This window comes from Amphiura filiformis, chromosome 7, assembly GCF_039555335.1.
Source record: "Amphiura filiformis chromosome 7, Afil_fr2py, whole genome shotgun sequence".
NCBI classification, from domain to species: Eukaryota; Metazoa; Echinodermata; class Ophiuroidea; order Amphilepidida; family Amphiuridae; genus Amphiura; species Amphiura filiformis.
Window position 1 is genome coordinate 68,070,006 of NC_092634.1, and position 17,232 is coordinate 68,087,237.

At 36.1% G+C, this 17,232-nt stretch overlaps 3 protein-coding genes across 3 annotated transcripts in view; all 3 read left to right on the forward strand.

Annotated features, from left to right (window-relative positions):
• The window catches only part of LOC140157537 (uncharacterized), a 281,356-nt gene that overhangs the window by 197,316 nt on the left and 66,808 nt on the right, over positions 1-17,232 (forward strand). The window lies entirely within an intron of this gene.
• LOC140156441 (monocarboxylate transporter 12-like) lies at positions 3,776-7,812 on the forward strand. The gene is made up of 3 exons (XM_072179390.1): positions 3,776-3,911; positions 4,271-5,089; positions 7,565-7,812. Exons 1-3 carry the CDS (start codon positions 3,821-3,823, stop codon positions 7,702-7,704), a joined length of 1,050 nt encoding a protein of 349 aa, XP_072035491.1. The 5' UTR covers positions 3,776-3,820; the 3' UTR covers positions 7,705-7,812.
• Positions 12,209-17,060, forward strand: LOC140156442 (monocarboxylate transporter 13-like). The gene is made up of 4 exons (XM_072179392.1): positions 12,209-12,430; positions 12,611-12,751; positions 14,167-14,985; positions 16,370-17,060. Exons 1-4 carry the CDS (start codon positions 12,241-12,243, stop codon positions 16,507-16,509), a joined length of 1,290 nt encoding a protein of 429 aa, XP_072035493.1. The 5' UTR covers positions 12,209-12,240; the 3' UTR covers positions 16,510-17,060.

Consider the following 17,232-nt stretch of genomic DNA (forward strand, 5'->3'; position numbering starts at 1 on the left):
AAATGTTATTAAAAGGTTTTGAAAAAACCATTTTAAGAACATTTCTGTGTTTGCTGGGTTCAAATATTTTAACATAATGTTATTTAAGTATTGACAAAATATTTGGCAACAATGTTTGCAAAAAAAGTTTAAAACAACATTTTTTGAAAACATTAAAAAAATATTGTTGTAGTGTGTTTGCATACAAAACGTTTTAAAACGTTATCATGACTTTTATATAACCCGACATTTTAATGTTATTAAAACGTTTTTACCTAAACCAAAAGCCAAAATATAACTTATTTAAAACGTTTTTAAAACGTTTTTGTGTTTACTGGGGCTACATTTGACTGTCCTGCAAAAATTCTCCGACCAGCTATCTACGGTGACCCCCTTCGTTCACCAGGTTACCTGTGCCTGGCCAAAGTTTCGTCAGCGTTATTGCCTAGATTTCAGCTGTTAATGGATGGACTTGCTCGACATAAAAAAAAAAAAAGGTGGTGATGAAGTGTAAGTATCATGAGCAGAATCAGTTTGGAGTTATAGGTTTTCAACTAGAAAGACATTGTTTTTAGTTTCATTCCAAAAATGCCCAAATCGGCAAATATAGGCACTTCTTATTTATAAACACTGGGACATGTTATTTAAGAATTATCACTTTCATGAAAGATGGCTCATCATATCTGATGGAAGAATGATTTTTCCAACCTTCATCTCCAAAGGTCAGGTGGATTTTTAAAACAAAAACTCTCTTAACTACTCTGGTCAAAGCTATTCAAACCAAATTGATATGATTTAAAAACGTAATAAATTGTTGCAACAGATCAGCAGGAAGCAATTAAAGAATTGATCCAAGCGAATGCAACGTTACAGTGTCACACGAGGATAAATGTAAAAGCAAGGCATTAAAATTTCTAAATCGTCCCAAAAGGTATACCTTTGTTTACCTTTGTTTATACCGTTTGTGTTATCCCCTGGGGTTATTCCCCATTATGTTATGTTCCTTATTTTTACCTAACTCTCCCTCCTATTGCTTTTCGGAAGGAAAAATCAACCAATGAGTAAGTTGCTAGACTCGTCAATGACACCGAGCATAAGTTTGGAGCAATATTCATAGACTTAACGGCTGCGCACGATACCGTCTGGCATCGTGGTTTGTGCCTCAAGCTCCTCAAGACCATCCCAGATGTCAAGATTGTCAAGTTCGTCATGCCGCTGGTTCAATACAATTATTCATTCATTCTTGAAACATCCAACGGCGAACGCAGCAGAAAAATGAGGCTCCGAAATGACATGACACAAGACCAACATCAACATCTATGTCTCCGACATGTCCAAAGGGAATGTCAGCAGTACTCTTACGTGGACGTACGCCTCAGCACTCGTATTATTAGCCCATCACTCTTTTGATACACCTCACCTTCTCTCACCTTGTAAAGAACGTTGATGTCAAGACCCATGCCCGAGTGAAACTGTTTGGGGAGCATACTTTACCACCCTATGTACATCATCCCTCGCCCTTGTGTACTCTACTGCTGATGCTGAATATGCTGCACCTGCATGAGGCCACAGCGCCCACACTGACAAAATTACTCATATTATTAATATTTGCACATTCACTCACTTCGACTTATAGAAGCTTTCATGTCAAAGTGGTTTTGAATACTAAGTAATTATTATCCACTAGACCGTCTGGTGAATATCTATTAAAAAACCAGTCTAGATGTTAAAGTTTATGCTGGAGTTTGATATGTTTTTGACCTACATTTCGCACATTCACTGTGATAGGCGCAGACGACTCCAATGCACTGCTGTAGCTAATATTCTATGATATGTATGAGTGACCAACGCATCAGATTTCATTCCATGAAGTCAGTATTATTCTCAGGATGCCTAAAAGTAAAGACAATATCACCTCTTGGATCGTTTTGGGCGTAGTGACCTTCTCACTCTTTCTGGAAGTAGGTGTTATCAAGAGTTTCAGTGTCTTACTACCAGCAATCAAGGAACAGTTTGAAACCTATACATGGGTGGTTGGATCCTCTGTGTCGATCATTATCGGATGGGGTGGTGTGATCGGTAAGCTTATCGAGTGTTTGTGGTTTAGTGATTGATGCTACAGACTAAACGGGGATATTATAGACAATTTATACATGTACATGTCCCCCGAAATGCATAATGATTCTGTATGGTGCAAATTTTGTGTGAATTTAAATGCTCAAGTTGTTGACTTTTTGTTCCTGTTGGAAATTAATATGGCCAAATCTAAAACATTCTATGCATAAGTGGAAAGAAAGATAGCAAGGAACAACAACAACGTGGGAAAACAAGTAAAATACAGACTAGACGGTACGCAGAGGGGGGGCAAACAGCAAATGTAGGCATTAGAAGAAGGTCAAGTTCGATAGCCAAATATGACCAGTTCTAAGGACCACAGAAGTGCTAAACCTGTAGAAAAACATGAGCTATTGGAACTTTACCGTCTTCTAATGCCTACATTTGCTGTTTTTGCCCCCCGCGTAACCGTCTAGTCTGTATTTTACTTGTTTCCCCACGTCAAGTTGCTCTCTTTCTTTACCGTTGGATTCACCATTACCCACTTATTCTATGCATACTTTAGTATATTTTCTGTTACAGGATACGTACACTTTATTGTTCCATAAAGTTGGAAAAACAAACCACTCTTATTCGAGCTGAACATGACCTTTCAAACTATTGTTATTATTCATGCACCACTAACCCTTTTCATTCCGTTTAGCTGTACCTATGACAAACTTTTTACTGATATTTTACAGTGATAATTTTTATTTAGCAATATAGATTGCACATTTGAAACTTAGATGTGCGCAATGATTGAATGCGCAATATAGATTGGGAAATGAAATTTAGATGTGCCTGCCCGTTTATGTCCCATCCATTTAATTTATTGTTGATTACAGTTGTTTGGTGAGATCATTTATTAAATTTTCCAACAAAACATTATATAATGTTAAATTCTAGAGCTGGACAATAGCTATCAGCCTATTCATCCTTTTTGCTTTTTTTGCGGTAATTTTTATTCTATAAACTGTATATTTGCGTGCATATTGAGGGTGCTATTTACAACTATTTAACCTCCCCGCCCTTTTTTTTTTTTTTTTTTTTTCACATGCCAAATTTTTGTGATCCCAATTTGCAAACCTTTATTGTGTAGATATATAGTATATTGCAAGCCACAGCAGTGGACGCCAAAATCCAAGGGTTTATAGAATACCATTAGAATAAGATTAATTTCAATGCTAATTTATTGCACATGTTAAAGAAGCCTTATTATCTTTTTAAAATAGCCGAGTGGGAGGGTTTTCAATGAAATATTTTGGTGTCAAAGCTGAAGCATTAAAAAATAAATATTAACTGTCCATCATAATATAACGATTTGGGATACTCAATGAAGGTACAATTTTTTGACTTAGAATGCAGAGTATTTAATTTTAATTTTATATGGCCATTTTTTTTTTAATTTAGTAAAAATTACATAGAACCCCGCGAATGTTTTTATGGTAATCTAAAAATCTTCTGTTTTCTGAAATTAACTATGGGGTTCCATATCGACTTTTTGCATAAAGTATTAAATCCCACCATCTTTGCACATAACGTGACGGCTAGAAACGCACGACTTGAACGATCGGCCCTCATAAATATGCAAGAATTCACAGCATACAACGCATGGGGCCTTTGACTGGTGATAGCTAGTCTCTGCAGTAGTCTAAGAGCAATCAACTTATAATTTCTATATGGTTTATTCTTGTCAGGTTTATCCGCGAGTGCTCTTGTGAGCAGATTTGGTCCACGAGTTTGCCTAATGATGTGTGGCTTGGTGTCAACCATAGGACTCATTATCTGCGCATGTGCACCGAATTCACTTGTTCTACTTCTTGGCTTGATACTTACAGGTAAAATGTGTTGAAGAAAAACATTTTTTTCTCATAAAACGCATATATCCATTAATGTATGACTGGTGATTGTAACTTTACAAGCATGGGCATTTTAAGTAAAAAACGAAAATAACATAAAGGCAGAACAGGGAAAATAAGAAAGAGGGATTGTGATTAAAGATCTCTACATATTAAACAATGCTGATTGCGCGCAATTTACACACAATGTTTACTTATTGAGGACTTTTGTTTTATCTTCATCTGAGACCTTTAATAGTCAAAGGTTCAACACATGTAAAAAAAAACTAGGCTACATCTCTACCAAACCAACAAAATTATTAGTTCCTGATTTTTAATCATCCTTCATGTTTTCACAGGATTTTTGTTTCTTCAAGAACTCGTCGCCATAGGAGTCATTCCACAATATTTCGATAAATACTACAGTACTGCAGTAGCAGTTTATTTATGCGGCTCTGGATTAGGAATAATATTAATGCCTCTTTTGACACAAATATTTCTCGACATTTATGGATGGAGAGGAGCTTTGCTTTTATTAAGTGGACTATGTTTGCATTCACTTCCATGTGGAGCAATTGTATTTGAAAATCAAACTGAAGACAAAAGGACAAAAGAGAAAATCAACCCTCTCTTTTCAAAGACCGGATCTTCCAACGAAACCGATTCTAATGACATTCCTGACCCTTCTAACACTTCAAAATTATTTCGTGGTATATTTTGTTCCCCATTGCTCACGAATCTACCCTTCATTGCACAAGTACTTGTACCCGCTATTGCACGGGGTTATACATTAACTGGGTGGTTGATATACATTGTATCGTTCTCCTTATCCAACGGGACTACCATGAAAGAAGCTTCTATCGTTGGATCATGTGGTGGAATTGGGCTCACAGCAGTTAGAACGATATCTCCGCCTTTAAATCAAGTAATGACTTACAAACAATTAATGTACACATCGTCGATAATGTCAGCATTTGCTTTAGCCCTTACAAATATTTTCAACACGTTTATTGGAATGTGCTTGATGTCAGTACTCTTTGGAGCTGGTATTGGTATCCTGGGGGTAGAACTGTATATTGCCGTCAAAGAAATCACCAATGAGAAAGAATACCTTCTTGCTGTGGCCTTGATCAATTTGATGAATGGATTTTCTGCTATAACAAGTGGGTTTATGACAGGTAAGTTAATGAATTAGGAGTTTACCAAAAGCCAAAACATAAGAAGCATGATGATGGTCGTGAGTAAAACAGTAGTCCACTTAATTGGTATAGAGAAACACCCTAGGCATAAGACGATGATCTCGACTGGATACTCAGAGTAAGTGCTCGTTTGAGTGCGACACTTGTAAGGGACGCACCATTAGATACCAAGGGGGGGCTGGGTAGTTTTTGGAAAAAAAAAATTGTCGCGCCATCTGAGCAACCAAAAAAAATTTGCTCCACCTCAGACTATAAAAAAAAAAATTGCTCCACCTCGGACCAGAAAAAAAAAGATTTGATGTCAAGGTTGAAAAAAAATTTGTCACAGTTATTGAAGAAAAATTAACCTCATACAGCTTTTATATTGCAAAATTGTTCACGCTTCGCACGAATTTATTCATTTTTTCTTCAAGAATATTTATTTTAGCTTCGAACTGGTACGTATTTTGTGCGCATTTGTTTGTGAAAAGTTATTATGTGAGCCGGGTCTGTGAGTGAAAACACTTGATTCACTCTACTTCACAGATTTTCACCAAATTCCACCCCAATGTCAAAATTATTATAGAAATCTGTGCCACATGACTGATTGTGAGCATAGGTGTAGATCCTAGGGGGATAAAACCCCCCAATATTTGCTAGGGGTGGTCCATTCACTCATCCCCAATGTTGACGCCTGTATGTGGGTTTCTGATGAAATTAACCTAAAAAATCCCAATTTTCATGCGCTTCGCGCGCATTTGTTCCACATTAATGTACCGTATTTCACCAGTTTAGCTTCAATATGCCACAATTTTTCGCGCCAAAAGAGGTTCATTTAATATACTTAAAGAAAATTTTTACACATAAAAATAATGATGTTTTTTGTGGCACTCGAAATTTAGGTGCTACAAAACGTAAAAATGATTAAAATATGGACAAAATTTTACAACTTGACAAACAAATTGTTGAAAATTATAGAACTTTACGATTGCAAAAAAAAAATTGTCTCTCCGATGTGTTGAAAAAAAATTTTTTGCTTCATCCAGGGGCTAAAAAAATTTGCTTCACCGAGGTGCTAAAAAAAAAATTTGTCACGACCCCAACTACCAAGCCCCCCCCCCCCTTGATATCTAATGGTGCGTCCCTAAGGGTACTTCTTGATCGACAGACTATAAGCTAACAGGGCACGTCATATATTTTGGTGGGTATGGTCCCTCAGAATTTTGAGGTGGTGTGTCTTTGGGAGTTGACGGCGTATCGATAACGATAAGGGGGGATCTTTTGGAGCTACAAACAGGTAAAAGAACATTTGCTTACCTGAAACAATTTTATCCATGACATATAATCATGCCAACTTCACAAAGACAATACAATATACATGTATGTAACTGTGGCATTCACAATCTTTACTACATGTATCTATCATGTATCATTTTACGTTCCTTCTTTCCGTTCATCCTTTTTAAAGATAAAAGAAAGAACATTTTGCCAGCCATTAATTTTTTAATTTTGTTTGTGGCTTTATTTACGTTGGTTACAAAAATCGAAGGTTCAGGACTAGAAGGTCCTGTCTGCAATAACTGGTCTGTAGACATTTGGATACTTTCTGTATTCTACATTATTTCACACGCCTAAAGGTATGACACCTGCCAGTTATTGTAGATAGGATTTTCCTGCCCTAAATCCTGGATGTCTACTTTATCTCCTACAAACATTATACTTTAGGCTAATAATACATAATTATGGTTAAAAGAAATAATGCAATATTTTTTAGATTGTGTACAATACAGTAAGCCAAAAAATTAAGGTACCAGTTATGTTCACCCCCTGTATATCCTAAACTAAGACAGATATGTCATAATTGGAACCAGCAGCCAATAGCTGCATCTTTTAGCTCGAATTCAAGACCTCATTTGTTGAAATTGTTCTAGAAATAAAAACACTACGATCCAAATACCCAAGGAAGATGGCCATTTAAAAGTTGCAGTTTGCTCCATTTCAAACCCTAATGATGTGTACACAAAGCGTTCGCGAACAAGAGAACTAGCGCAGTGCTTCCATTGATTAGCACGTTAAAACTAGCGCCGTGCTTTCATTGATTAGAACACAAAAGTGATTTGATTTTGTTTCTTCATTAGGTTTTAGATCACCGTTTCTTCAATTCTCAAACAATTTCAACAAATGAGGTATTAAATCAGAGCTGAAGAGTACAGATATTGGCTGCTTGTTTTAATTTTGACATACTTGTCTTTATTTAGGATATACGAGGGTGAACACAACTGGTACCTTAATTTTTGGCTTACTATATATATATTTGTCAAATGTCTATAAAACAGCTATTGAAGTACCTTTTAAGGTACTAACTGCAATAACTGCCCTATAGACATTTGACAAATTTTGCATCTATTTATCATGTTTATTATACACAATTAAAGGCACTTAGCCCTCGAAATATGCCCTTTCTTTTTCATATAGGCTGGTTGTTCGACATGACAGGAAGTTCCGTAGCATCATTTGGCGTACTAACAGCAATTTCTTTGTTGACAACAGTGTCGCTTGGATTTGAAGACATTTGGAGCGGGTTTAAGAACAGACACCGTAGTGCTTCTATTTAAACATATTTTTAAAAGACAAAATTATTTCAGGGATTTTTAATCTGCTTCGTATTAATTGGATTTCACGTGTTGAAAAGAATGATAGTCGGTTACTTGAAAGAGAATTCATAGATACGAGGGGCAGTCAGTATGTTTTAAGAGTTGACTCGTGACGTCATTTGTGGATCGTTTTCATGGCATTTCTCAATGATTACATAAACACTGTACCTTTGTCTTTCAAACAACACATGCAAAAATTATATCACACACATGATTACGTTACAGCATTAGCATAAAATCAATGGTCTAGAGTCACTTCGTGAAATTGAGTAGTTTTTGTTATGGGAAATAAGAGGCCGAAATGAGGTATTGTTGTATTTTCTATATTTTCTCCGGAATTAAAGAATGGAGAATGCTGCCGTTTGGAACAGTAATAGAACACAAACTACTAGTTCAGTAAACCATGTTTGTTGCGCTGGGAAGGTTTTAGTTTATTAAAAATGCGTGGTCAAATATGTCTTATTTTTGACAAAAACAAGGCTTTTCTTTCTTTAAAAATCTTGATATTGCCAAAAATAGCAAACGTGGAAAAAATTTTTTTTCCAGTTCTGTTGACTAATCTCTAAACATTTAAACGGGAGTCTCCCTAGAAAATATTTGAATCCGTGATTAAAATATAACTCTTATTCTACCATTGTTACATTTATACAAAAAGTAGTGGTACAAAGAGAGAGACCATCGTTTGAATGAGAAATTAATTTTTAAAACTTTTCTGTTCATTTCAGGTTGAGATCATCCATACAAATTTATATGAACATTTAAATTACAATTTTCATAGCATTTTTGTAATATTTTAGGCCCTATTTACATGGAATTTTGCAATTTTCGTGCATTTCCACCATGTTGTATCGGTCATCCCACCTACGCATGCGCAGATTGTTGTTTGATTTGCACCAGTTATCATCGCACGGAGTACCAGTTCTCACACGTGACCAGTCATTAAATTTTAGTATGTTTATTTTTGAGATAATTGATGTCATTTTGTAATAACTGCTTTTTTAATTTTCGCCATTTTTGCAGAATAATTTCGCTTCCATTCAAGCCTTAAAGTTGTTGAAGTTTCCAGACGTCCCATTACCACCAAAGTTTAATGGCAAGTCTCATATTTTACCAAATGCAAACTGATGATCTAGTGTTTATTCCTGCCCAAAACTAGCCATATGCACCTTGTACTTTTGCTGTTCTCGGACATTGTAAACACGTGTTTTTTCTGTAATTTAAAAGGCCCGCCTTTTTGCGTGATTTGGCAGTGTCCCTAGACTATTGATTTTATGCTAATGCTGTTACGTAATCATGTGTATGATATAATTTGTACATGTGTTGTATGAAAGACAAAGGTATAGTGTTTATGTAATCATTGAGAAATGCCATGAAAACAATCCACAAATGACGTCACGAGTCAACTCTTAAAACATACTGACTGCCCCTCGTATACTCATGGTTATGTATATTTCCTGCAAAAATGAGGGACTATTTGTAATAAATATACTAATGATGGCACGTGTAATATTATTGACCTAGTATTAACTTAGAATTCTTATCTCGTAAATGATCTCATAGACGGTTCCGAGAACTTGAATTCTCATCACAATTCAATTAATTTTACAATTCCTATTTGGTACGAATACATTTAACAACCTAAGTGTGCAATATAATACTCTTATTTAAAAAAAAAAACAATTGAAAAAAAAAGAAGAGGTACAAATCGCTTATTGAACAAAAACATGACGATGCCATGGATTATATCATCTTTGAGAGATAATCACAAGCGCTTTGGATCCTTTCACATTGTTAAAAATGCTGGACAACTATACACCAATCCGAGAAGCGTTTACTGTATTTGGCCCTCTATTGACTGCAACACAGATGTACCAGAGCTGGAGATTTAATTCGTAATTCAATACTCATGATTGTGTATTGAATATCACTGTTGTGTACAATTCCCGGGTGCAATTCTGTATAGCATACAATAAATCATGGAACCCCCGACCTCCGGACACCGCAGTTTTACATCGGGGACACCGCAGTAATGGCGAAGTCGGATAGGTGTATAGGCTACCAAAAAGAGTCACTTACAGTAACATTTATGCTGTCATTCCGGCTGGGTAAACTTGGTAAAGTGTCTTCAGAGATAAAGCTTCACTACTGCCCAATGTTGTGCCTATTTTTGCATTTTTCTCAAAAATTATAGCGCATTGGGGACAAGTAAGATATGTATATTATAGGGGCAAGGACTACAACTACTGCACTGGAAATTTTATTTCAGCACAGACAACAGTTGTGGAGTTACAGGCAAAAATGAGGAAAACCAATATTTGATCAATAAATCAATAACTACTTGTCTTGAATTGCTGAATTTTCAGTGCAGTAGTTGTAGTCTTTGCCCCTATAATATACATATCTTACCTGTCACCAATGCGCTAATATTTTTGAGAAAAATGTAAAAATAGGCACAAAATTGGCCAGGGGTGTAGTACCCCCTTAAGGCTCTGTAACAAAATGGTATTTTATCAACTTTTAACTTTGTACAGTATATTAGCAAAAACAAAAAACAAATAAAAATAAAAAACGACCGACCAAAAACTGGTCAAAATCAGGGTCGGGCCTGTATAATAAGGATTTTAGTTACCTTTTCTGTGTGTAAAATTTCATTTCAGCACTAACAACATTTTGTTAAGAAGAAAATCATTACTGTAAACTCATAAAACATTTCATAACTGTCCATTCCTACATCCATGTTTCCAATCAACATTGCGTCTTATAACACCTATCCGACTTCGCCATTACTGCGGTGTCCCCGATGTAAAACTGCGGTGTCCCGAGGTCGGGGGTTCCATCCATTATTTATTGTGTGCCATACAGAATTGTACCCGGGAATTGTACACAACAGTGATATTCAATACACAATCATGAGTATTGAATTACGAATTAAATCTCCCGCTCTGGTACATCTGTGTTGCCGTCAATAGAGGGCCAAGTACAGTAAACGCTTCTCGGATTGATGTATAACACTCTAATTGAATCTAAGGTGTGTCATGCGTATTGACGGTCTGAAGTAATGATTTATTTTTCCACTTAACCAATGCTCATTGCATAGGCCTATAGAGTAGTGTATCATTTAAAAGAATAATAATATTTTCCGACCTACCGACCCACTCCAAAAATCCCACTGGATGGTTAGCAAACAATTATTTTTGGAGAGTATATGGGCCATGTTCAGGATTTTCCTTTTGTACCACACTTCGTATTTTTAATGTTCTAAGGTAATAAACTAAGGGGCTGTGCAATAATTATGAGCCCCCCCCGGACGGCCCGCCAAAAATCGCTTGATCCGCCCCACTCTATGCCCGCCAATTTTACCCTCCCCCAGGGTAAAATTAAAATAGTTCAATAATTCAGACAACGAGGGGATTTAAAATGTTTTATCTATGGGTTGACATATTTAAAGTGTAAAACATATAGGAATATTGACCAAAATAATTATTCTGTTTTATGGCATGATATTGTAGTATAAATGGACGGGTTGCATATGAGCGAGTGTCAGTGCCTGCTTTGATTTCTAAAGACTAATTTCATAGCAGAGTGGTTTTGAATAGATATCCACTAGACATTGAAGTTTACGCTTTTGAACTGTATTTTGCACTTTCTCACTACTCCCTATTCCAGAAAAATTCAGAACTAATTTTTTGAGATTGAAAAAATATTATCCTGTTTTGTCAAATGAAACATAGCTAAATCCTAATTCTTTAGTTAGTCCTAACTAGCAATAAAAGTCAAATTTAATATTTGGCCAATTTTTGGAGATAATGGCCAAAAACATGCGTTTTAGGATGTTTTTCGACTGCTTTGACAATCAAGCCCAAAGACTTGTACTAAGACTAATTTCAGTTTATGCATTCTAATTTTTGGAAAAGACATGTTTCTTTCTTATAAGCAACCATTTAATTGAAGTAACACAAAAAAAAAAGTGAAAATTAGAGCAAAATTTTTTCATATGTGACCGTACAGCACGAATGAGCCGTAAATGTCGTCAATTGTATTCTGAGTTACAGTGTAAAATGGGCATGAAGGTCATATTCAAGGTATTTCAATTTGGTGCTACGTGTATCTCATTAAATGAGGTACACGTAGCTCAAATACAATTGAGGACATTTACGGCTCATTCGTGCTCGTACGGTCACATATACTCAAGATTTTGAATGCTTAGACTTTCCAAGTCTTTGATTTTTGTGACACGATTGTCAGAAAACATGCCAAAAATTCATGTTTTTGGCTCTTTGTTTTCAAGAAATTAGTAAAATAGTGAACTTTTTCTTTTATATCCCGTTAGGACTAAATGAATGATTAAGATTGAGCTATGTTTCGTTTGGCAGAACTTGATAATATTTTTTGAATCCCAAAGAATTAGTGCTATATTTTTCTGGAATGTGGAGTAGTTCAATGTGACTAATAACGTGTAATCAGATTCCATTCCATGAAGTCAGCATTATTCTCAGGATGACTAAAAGTAAAGACAACGCTACCTCATGGGTCGTTTTGGGCGCAGTGACTTTCTCAATCTTTCTAGAAATAGGTGTTGTCAAGAGTTTCAGTGTCTTACTACCAGCGATCAAGGAACAGTTTGAAACCTATACATGGGTGGTTGGATCCGCTGTGGCGATCAGTCACGGATGGGGCAGTGTAATTGGTAAGTTTGTGATATTTAGTGATCAAGTTAAAGACTAAACGGACATATTATAGACAAATTTCATATGTTTACTTGTGAGATAATCTTCTTCTTCTTCTTCGTTAAATATCGCAATGTTATCTGGGATTGGGGTAGAGCATTCATAATACTTATAATATTTCTATGGCTTATTCTTGTCAGGTTTATCCGCGAGTGCTCTTGTAAACAAACTTGGTCCACGAGTTTGCATAATGATGTGTGGCTTGGTGTCAACCATAGGACTCATTATCTGCGCATGTGCACCAAATGCACTTGTACTACTTCTTGGTTTGATACTAACTGGTAAAGTGTGTTCAAGAAAAATGTATTTTTCTCATAAAAGAATATCAATTATTTATAAAACAAATGAAATGAAAACAATAAAGAAAGCGGAAAAGGGAAGATAAGAATGAGGAAGAGTGAATAACGATCTCTAAATCTATAATCTTCACTTGTACTACTTCTTGGTTTGATACTAACTGGTAAATGTGTTCACCAAAAACCTATTTTCTTATAAAAGCATATCAATTTATCTACTAAAACAAAAGAAATGAAAACAATAAAAAAGAAAAGGCAAGATAAGAATGAGGAAGAGTGAAAAACTATCTCTAAATCTTAATCTATCAGCTCAGTCAAGAGTTCACCACATAAAAAAAACCTGTCGACAGTTCTGAGAAATATGTTGATTCCTCTCAGGAATCTTGTTCACTCTGGTGAATGGTAGTGTTTTTATTGCTATCGGCAAACTTTGTGACTAATATTGATGACGTCACATGGGTTACTTGCCGATTTATGATCTGATCGTATATTCGGAGACGTTTGTACGCCCCTCGTCCTTGTTCATGGCGCTGTTGTTTCTACTCCTTATCCAGATAGCCTCTTTGAGCCAGCGGGTTATTTTGTTTGCCTCTTGGGCGATGACTTTGGCCTCCTCCTACCCAATTACATTACATTTGTTGCTGTATGTTCTACTATATGGCTGACTTGTATGTTTCAGAAGTTTGACGCTTTCTTCTGTGCGCTAGTGGAAATTGTCTCAGTGCATTCTTAAATCTGGTTGCCAATAAACGGCCTGTTTCCCCTTTAAAGGTTTTAGGGCAGATCGGGGTTTCGTAAACCGTTACTTTTGTCTGGGGGCCTAGTTTGTTCTTAGGGTGTACGAGGACCTTGTGGAATGTGTTCTTAAGATTTTAACATGCTTTTTAAAGATTCTAGACACCCGTCCAGATAAGCCATCAACATACGACAGAACTACGAGGCCTTAGTTTTTGTCTTAGTTGTCACCAGATTTGCCTTTCTTTGGCTTCGGAAGATCTTTTTCCTTCTGATTATCCACTTCCTCCAAAACAAAGGAATCTTTCCTGTCGATGAGGGTCCTCACAACACCTATAGTATACTGCTATATGAAACTAAGCCTCCCTCTCTCCCTTCTCCCCTCCGCCTCTCTTCTCTTCTCCCTCTCGTCCTTTTCCTCTCTTTACCCGTGCACTGGGAGGGAGCGAGGCACAAATCCACGAATTTTGCCAGGGGTTGCCCCCGGCAGCTACCAGACTACCAGAGTGAACAAGATTCCAGATAGGAATTGAAATGTTTCTAGTCACTTTACATACCTGGTTTGTTTTGGATCTGTGTTGAAAACTTTTGCTATTAATGACTATAATGAACGATCCCGATTAATCTGTTCCGAAAAAACACTTTTATCCTTCATATTTTTACAGGATTTTTGTATCTTCAAGAAATCGTCGCCATAGGAGTCATTCCAGAATATTTCGATAAATACTACACTACTGCAGTTGCTGTATATTTATGCGGTTCTGGGTTTGGAATGATATTGATGCCTCTTTTAACACAATTATTTCTGGATATTTATGGATGGAGAGGAGCTTTGCTTTTATTAAGTGGACTATGTCTGCATTCACTTCCATGTGGAGCAATGTTATATCAAAATATAACTGAAGATAAAGTGCCTAAAGAGAAAACCAACCTTCTTATTTCAAAGACCGGATCATCCAACGCAACCGACTCCAGTGACATTCCTGATCCTTCTAACACTGCTAAGTTATTTCGTGGTATATTTTGTTCACCACTGCTCACTAATCTATCCTTCAATGCGCAAGTTCTTGTTCCCGCCATTGCATGGGGCTATACGTTCACTGGGTGGTTAATATACATTGTGTCTTTCTCCTTATCCAACGGAACTACAATGAGAGAAGCTTCTATTGTGGGAACATGTGGGGGAATTGGACTCACAGCAATTAGAACGATATTACCGCCTTTAAACAAAGTAATCAATTACAAACAATTGATGCACATATCGTCGTTAATATCAGCATTTGCTTTAGCCCTGACAATTACTTTCAACACATTTATTGGAATGTGCTTGATGTCAGTGCTCTTTGGAACTGGACATGGCATCTTAGCAGTAGAACTGTACATTGCCATCAAAGAAATTACCGATGAGAAAGAATACCTTCGTGCCGTTGCCTGGGTTAATTTGATCAATGGATTTGCAGCTATAATAAGTGGCTTTATGACAGGTATGTTGATGTATAAGGATTTTACCAAATATACAAAGGAAATACCAAAAGAAATAAGAGGCAAAATCGTGGTCGTGAGTTAACAGTAGTCCTCCCACATGGTGCAAATTACAGAAGCATCCTCAATAGGCCACCCAATCGACGATGAAAATAAACCTTCATCTGTAACAAACTGATTGAATTTTTAATTTTATCCATAACATACAGTAATGACAACTTCACAAAGATAATACATGCATAAACTATGGCATTCATAATCTTTACTCTTAGTAACGTTCGATAAGGTACCGGGTGTCCCAGAATGATCTTTACCGTGTTTGAAAAATATAAAAAATATATAGGCAATAGTGTATCTAATGATGACACGTGTGCCATTGTAATGCATTTATCATCTACTTATTCTGTGATTTTCGTGGAAATAGCTTGATTCGTTTTGGCGTGACATTGATATTACTGAAAAATTTGACAAAAACTGCAGATGTGTAATTTACAGCGCAAAGGCATCATACAAATGGATGCTTTATCACCATCGTCCAGCTGTACTGTGCAATATATTGGAGAAATCTATAGGAAATACACCTAATTTGGCACAAATGTAGAGCTTACAACGCTGAATAATTCTTTATATGAAATTCGGTGAAACATTTCAATATAACTTAAAATACGTACTTTTTATGTGAGTTTTATCACAATTTTTACCAATAAATAACATTATTACAGAGAATATTAACTTCCTCAAGGATCCTCTGCAGTCAATCTTCTCCGTTATGTAGTTGTGGGTTTGCCACTACTGTGGACATAAATAAATGGTACGACACTAAGGATAAACATTCTCAATACTTTTATGACAAATCCATCTTTGCCGGCATTCAAAATGATGAAACTGGCGCCAAAGAAAGAATAGGAAAGGTCACTCAAGTCACGTGTAACAAATCCTCTATTCCATACAATAATTACTTCGTAACATAATAAATAATCGATATATATCGACTTTTTAGTGGAAGTAAGAAAAAATGTACCTGCATAACATTTTCCAAATAACTTTGTGCTGAACATTTAGTAATTTTACAGCTTTTCAAAATAGTTTGTTTTGTCAAAACCTAGAATTCACCATTTTTACGCAATATCCTGTAACTTCTATTTGAAACGTTCGATTCTAAAATTCAAAATTCCTAAGAAAGCTAAATATAATTATGTAGATCTTAGAATTTAAAACAATACTACCAATAGTAATGCTTTTTATACCTGAAAAAATTCAACTTTCCCGGTATAGATCATTCTGGGACACCCTGTATTTTCCGTTCCTTCATTTGAAAGAAAAACGGCAAGATTTGTTAGCAGAGCTATAAAGTGGTTAATTTTGTTTTACTCCTTGTTCTTGTAGGCTGGTTGTTCGACATCACAGGAAGTTTCGTAGCATCATTTGGCGTGTTAGCAGCAATTTCTTTGTTGACAACAGTATCACTTGGATTTGAAGACATTTGGAGCGGTTTTAAGAACAGACACCGAAGTGCTGCTATTTAAACATATTTAAGACAAAATTATTGTCGGTGATTTTAACCTGCCCGTATTGTATTAAAGAGTAATAATTGGCCATTTGAATGAGAATGCTGTGATATAGTTAATGTATTTTATGCAACTATTAGTGGCTTTTCGTTAGATTCGTTAATATTCTCGCTTCTCACCACTGTGGCCCGGGTTCAATTCCCCGCGGTGCCACATGTGAGTTTGCTTGCCGATCCATGCTCGTCCTCGCAGGTTTTTCTCCGGGTGCTCCGGTTTTCCTCCTGCTTCTAAAATCGGACCTCTTCCCATATCCCTGTCCCGTCATATCTGGAGGCATCCCTTGAATTTAGTAGCCTCTGAGCACTATTGGGTTTAGCCTGGCTTCGGCCGAATGTTATAAATAAATAAATAGATAAATAAATACATATTCTTGACCTAGTATTAACTTGGAATTCGGATCTAATAAATGATCTCAGAGAAAGTTCTGATCACAATTTAGTAGTTTTACAATTTCCTATTTCGTACAAATCCATTAAACAACCTATTAGCGTGCAACATATCATTTTAGCAGTGCCGATTAGACTGAAATTGCCGATTAGACTGAAATTATGGTAATCTAATCTTTTATTTCCTGAAAAAACATTTGGGGTCTAAAATGGAATTTTTATGTAATTGATAAAAACATCGAACGTGTATACAAGAAAAATGGTAGGTTCCTCTATAGTATTTTACTGACCATGG

Excerpts from the sequence above, each read along its gene's own strand:
- LOC140156442 (XM_072179392.1), top strand. The coding sequence starts at position 12,241 with ATGACTAAAAGTAAAGACAACGCTACCTCATGGGTCGTTTTGGGCGCA. Across the intron at positions 12,752-14,166 it reads TCTTGGTTTGATACTAACTG|GATTTTTGTATCTTCAAGAA; the intron begins GTAAAGTGTGTT and ends ATATTTTTACAG. Across the intron at positions 14,986-16,369 it reads AATAAGTGGCTTTATGACAG|GCTGGTTGTTCGACATCACA; the intron begins GTATGTTGATGT and ends TTGTTCTTGTAG.
- LOC140156441 (XM_072179390.1), top strand. The coding sequence starts at position 3,821 with ATGATGTGTGGCTTGGTGTCAACCATAGGACTCATTATCTGCGCATGT. Across the intron at positions 3,912-4,270 it reads TCTTGGCTTGATACTTACAG|GATTTTTGTTTCTTCAAGAA; the intron begins GTAAAATGTGTT and ends ATGTTTTCACAG. Across the intron at positions 5,090-7,564 it reads AACAAGTGGGTTTATGACAG|GCTGGTTGTTCGACATGACA; the intron begins GTAAGTTAATGA and ends TTTTTCATATAG.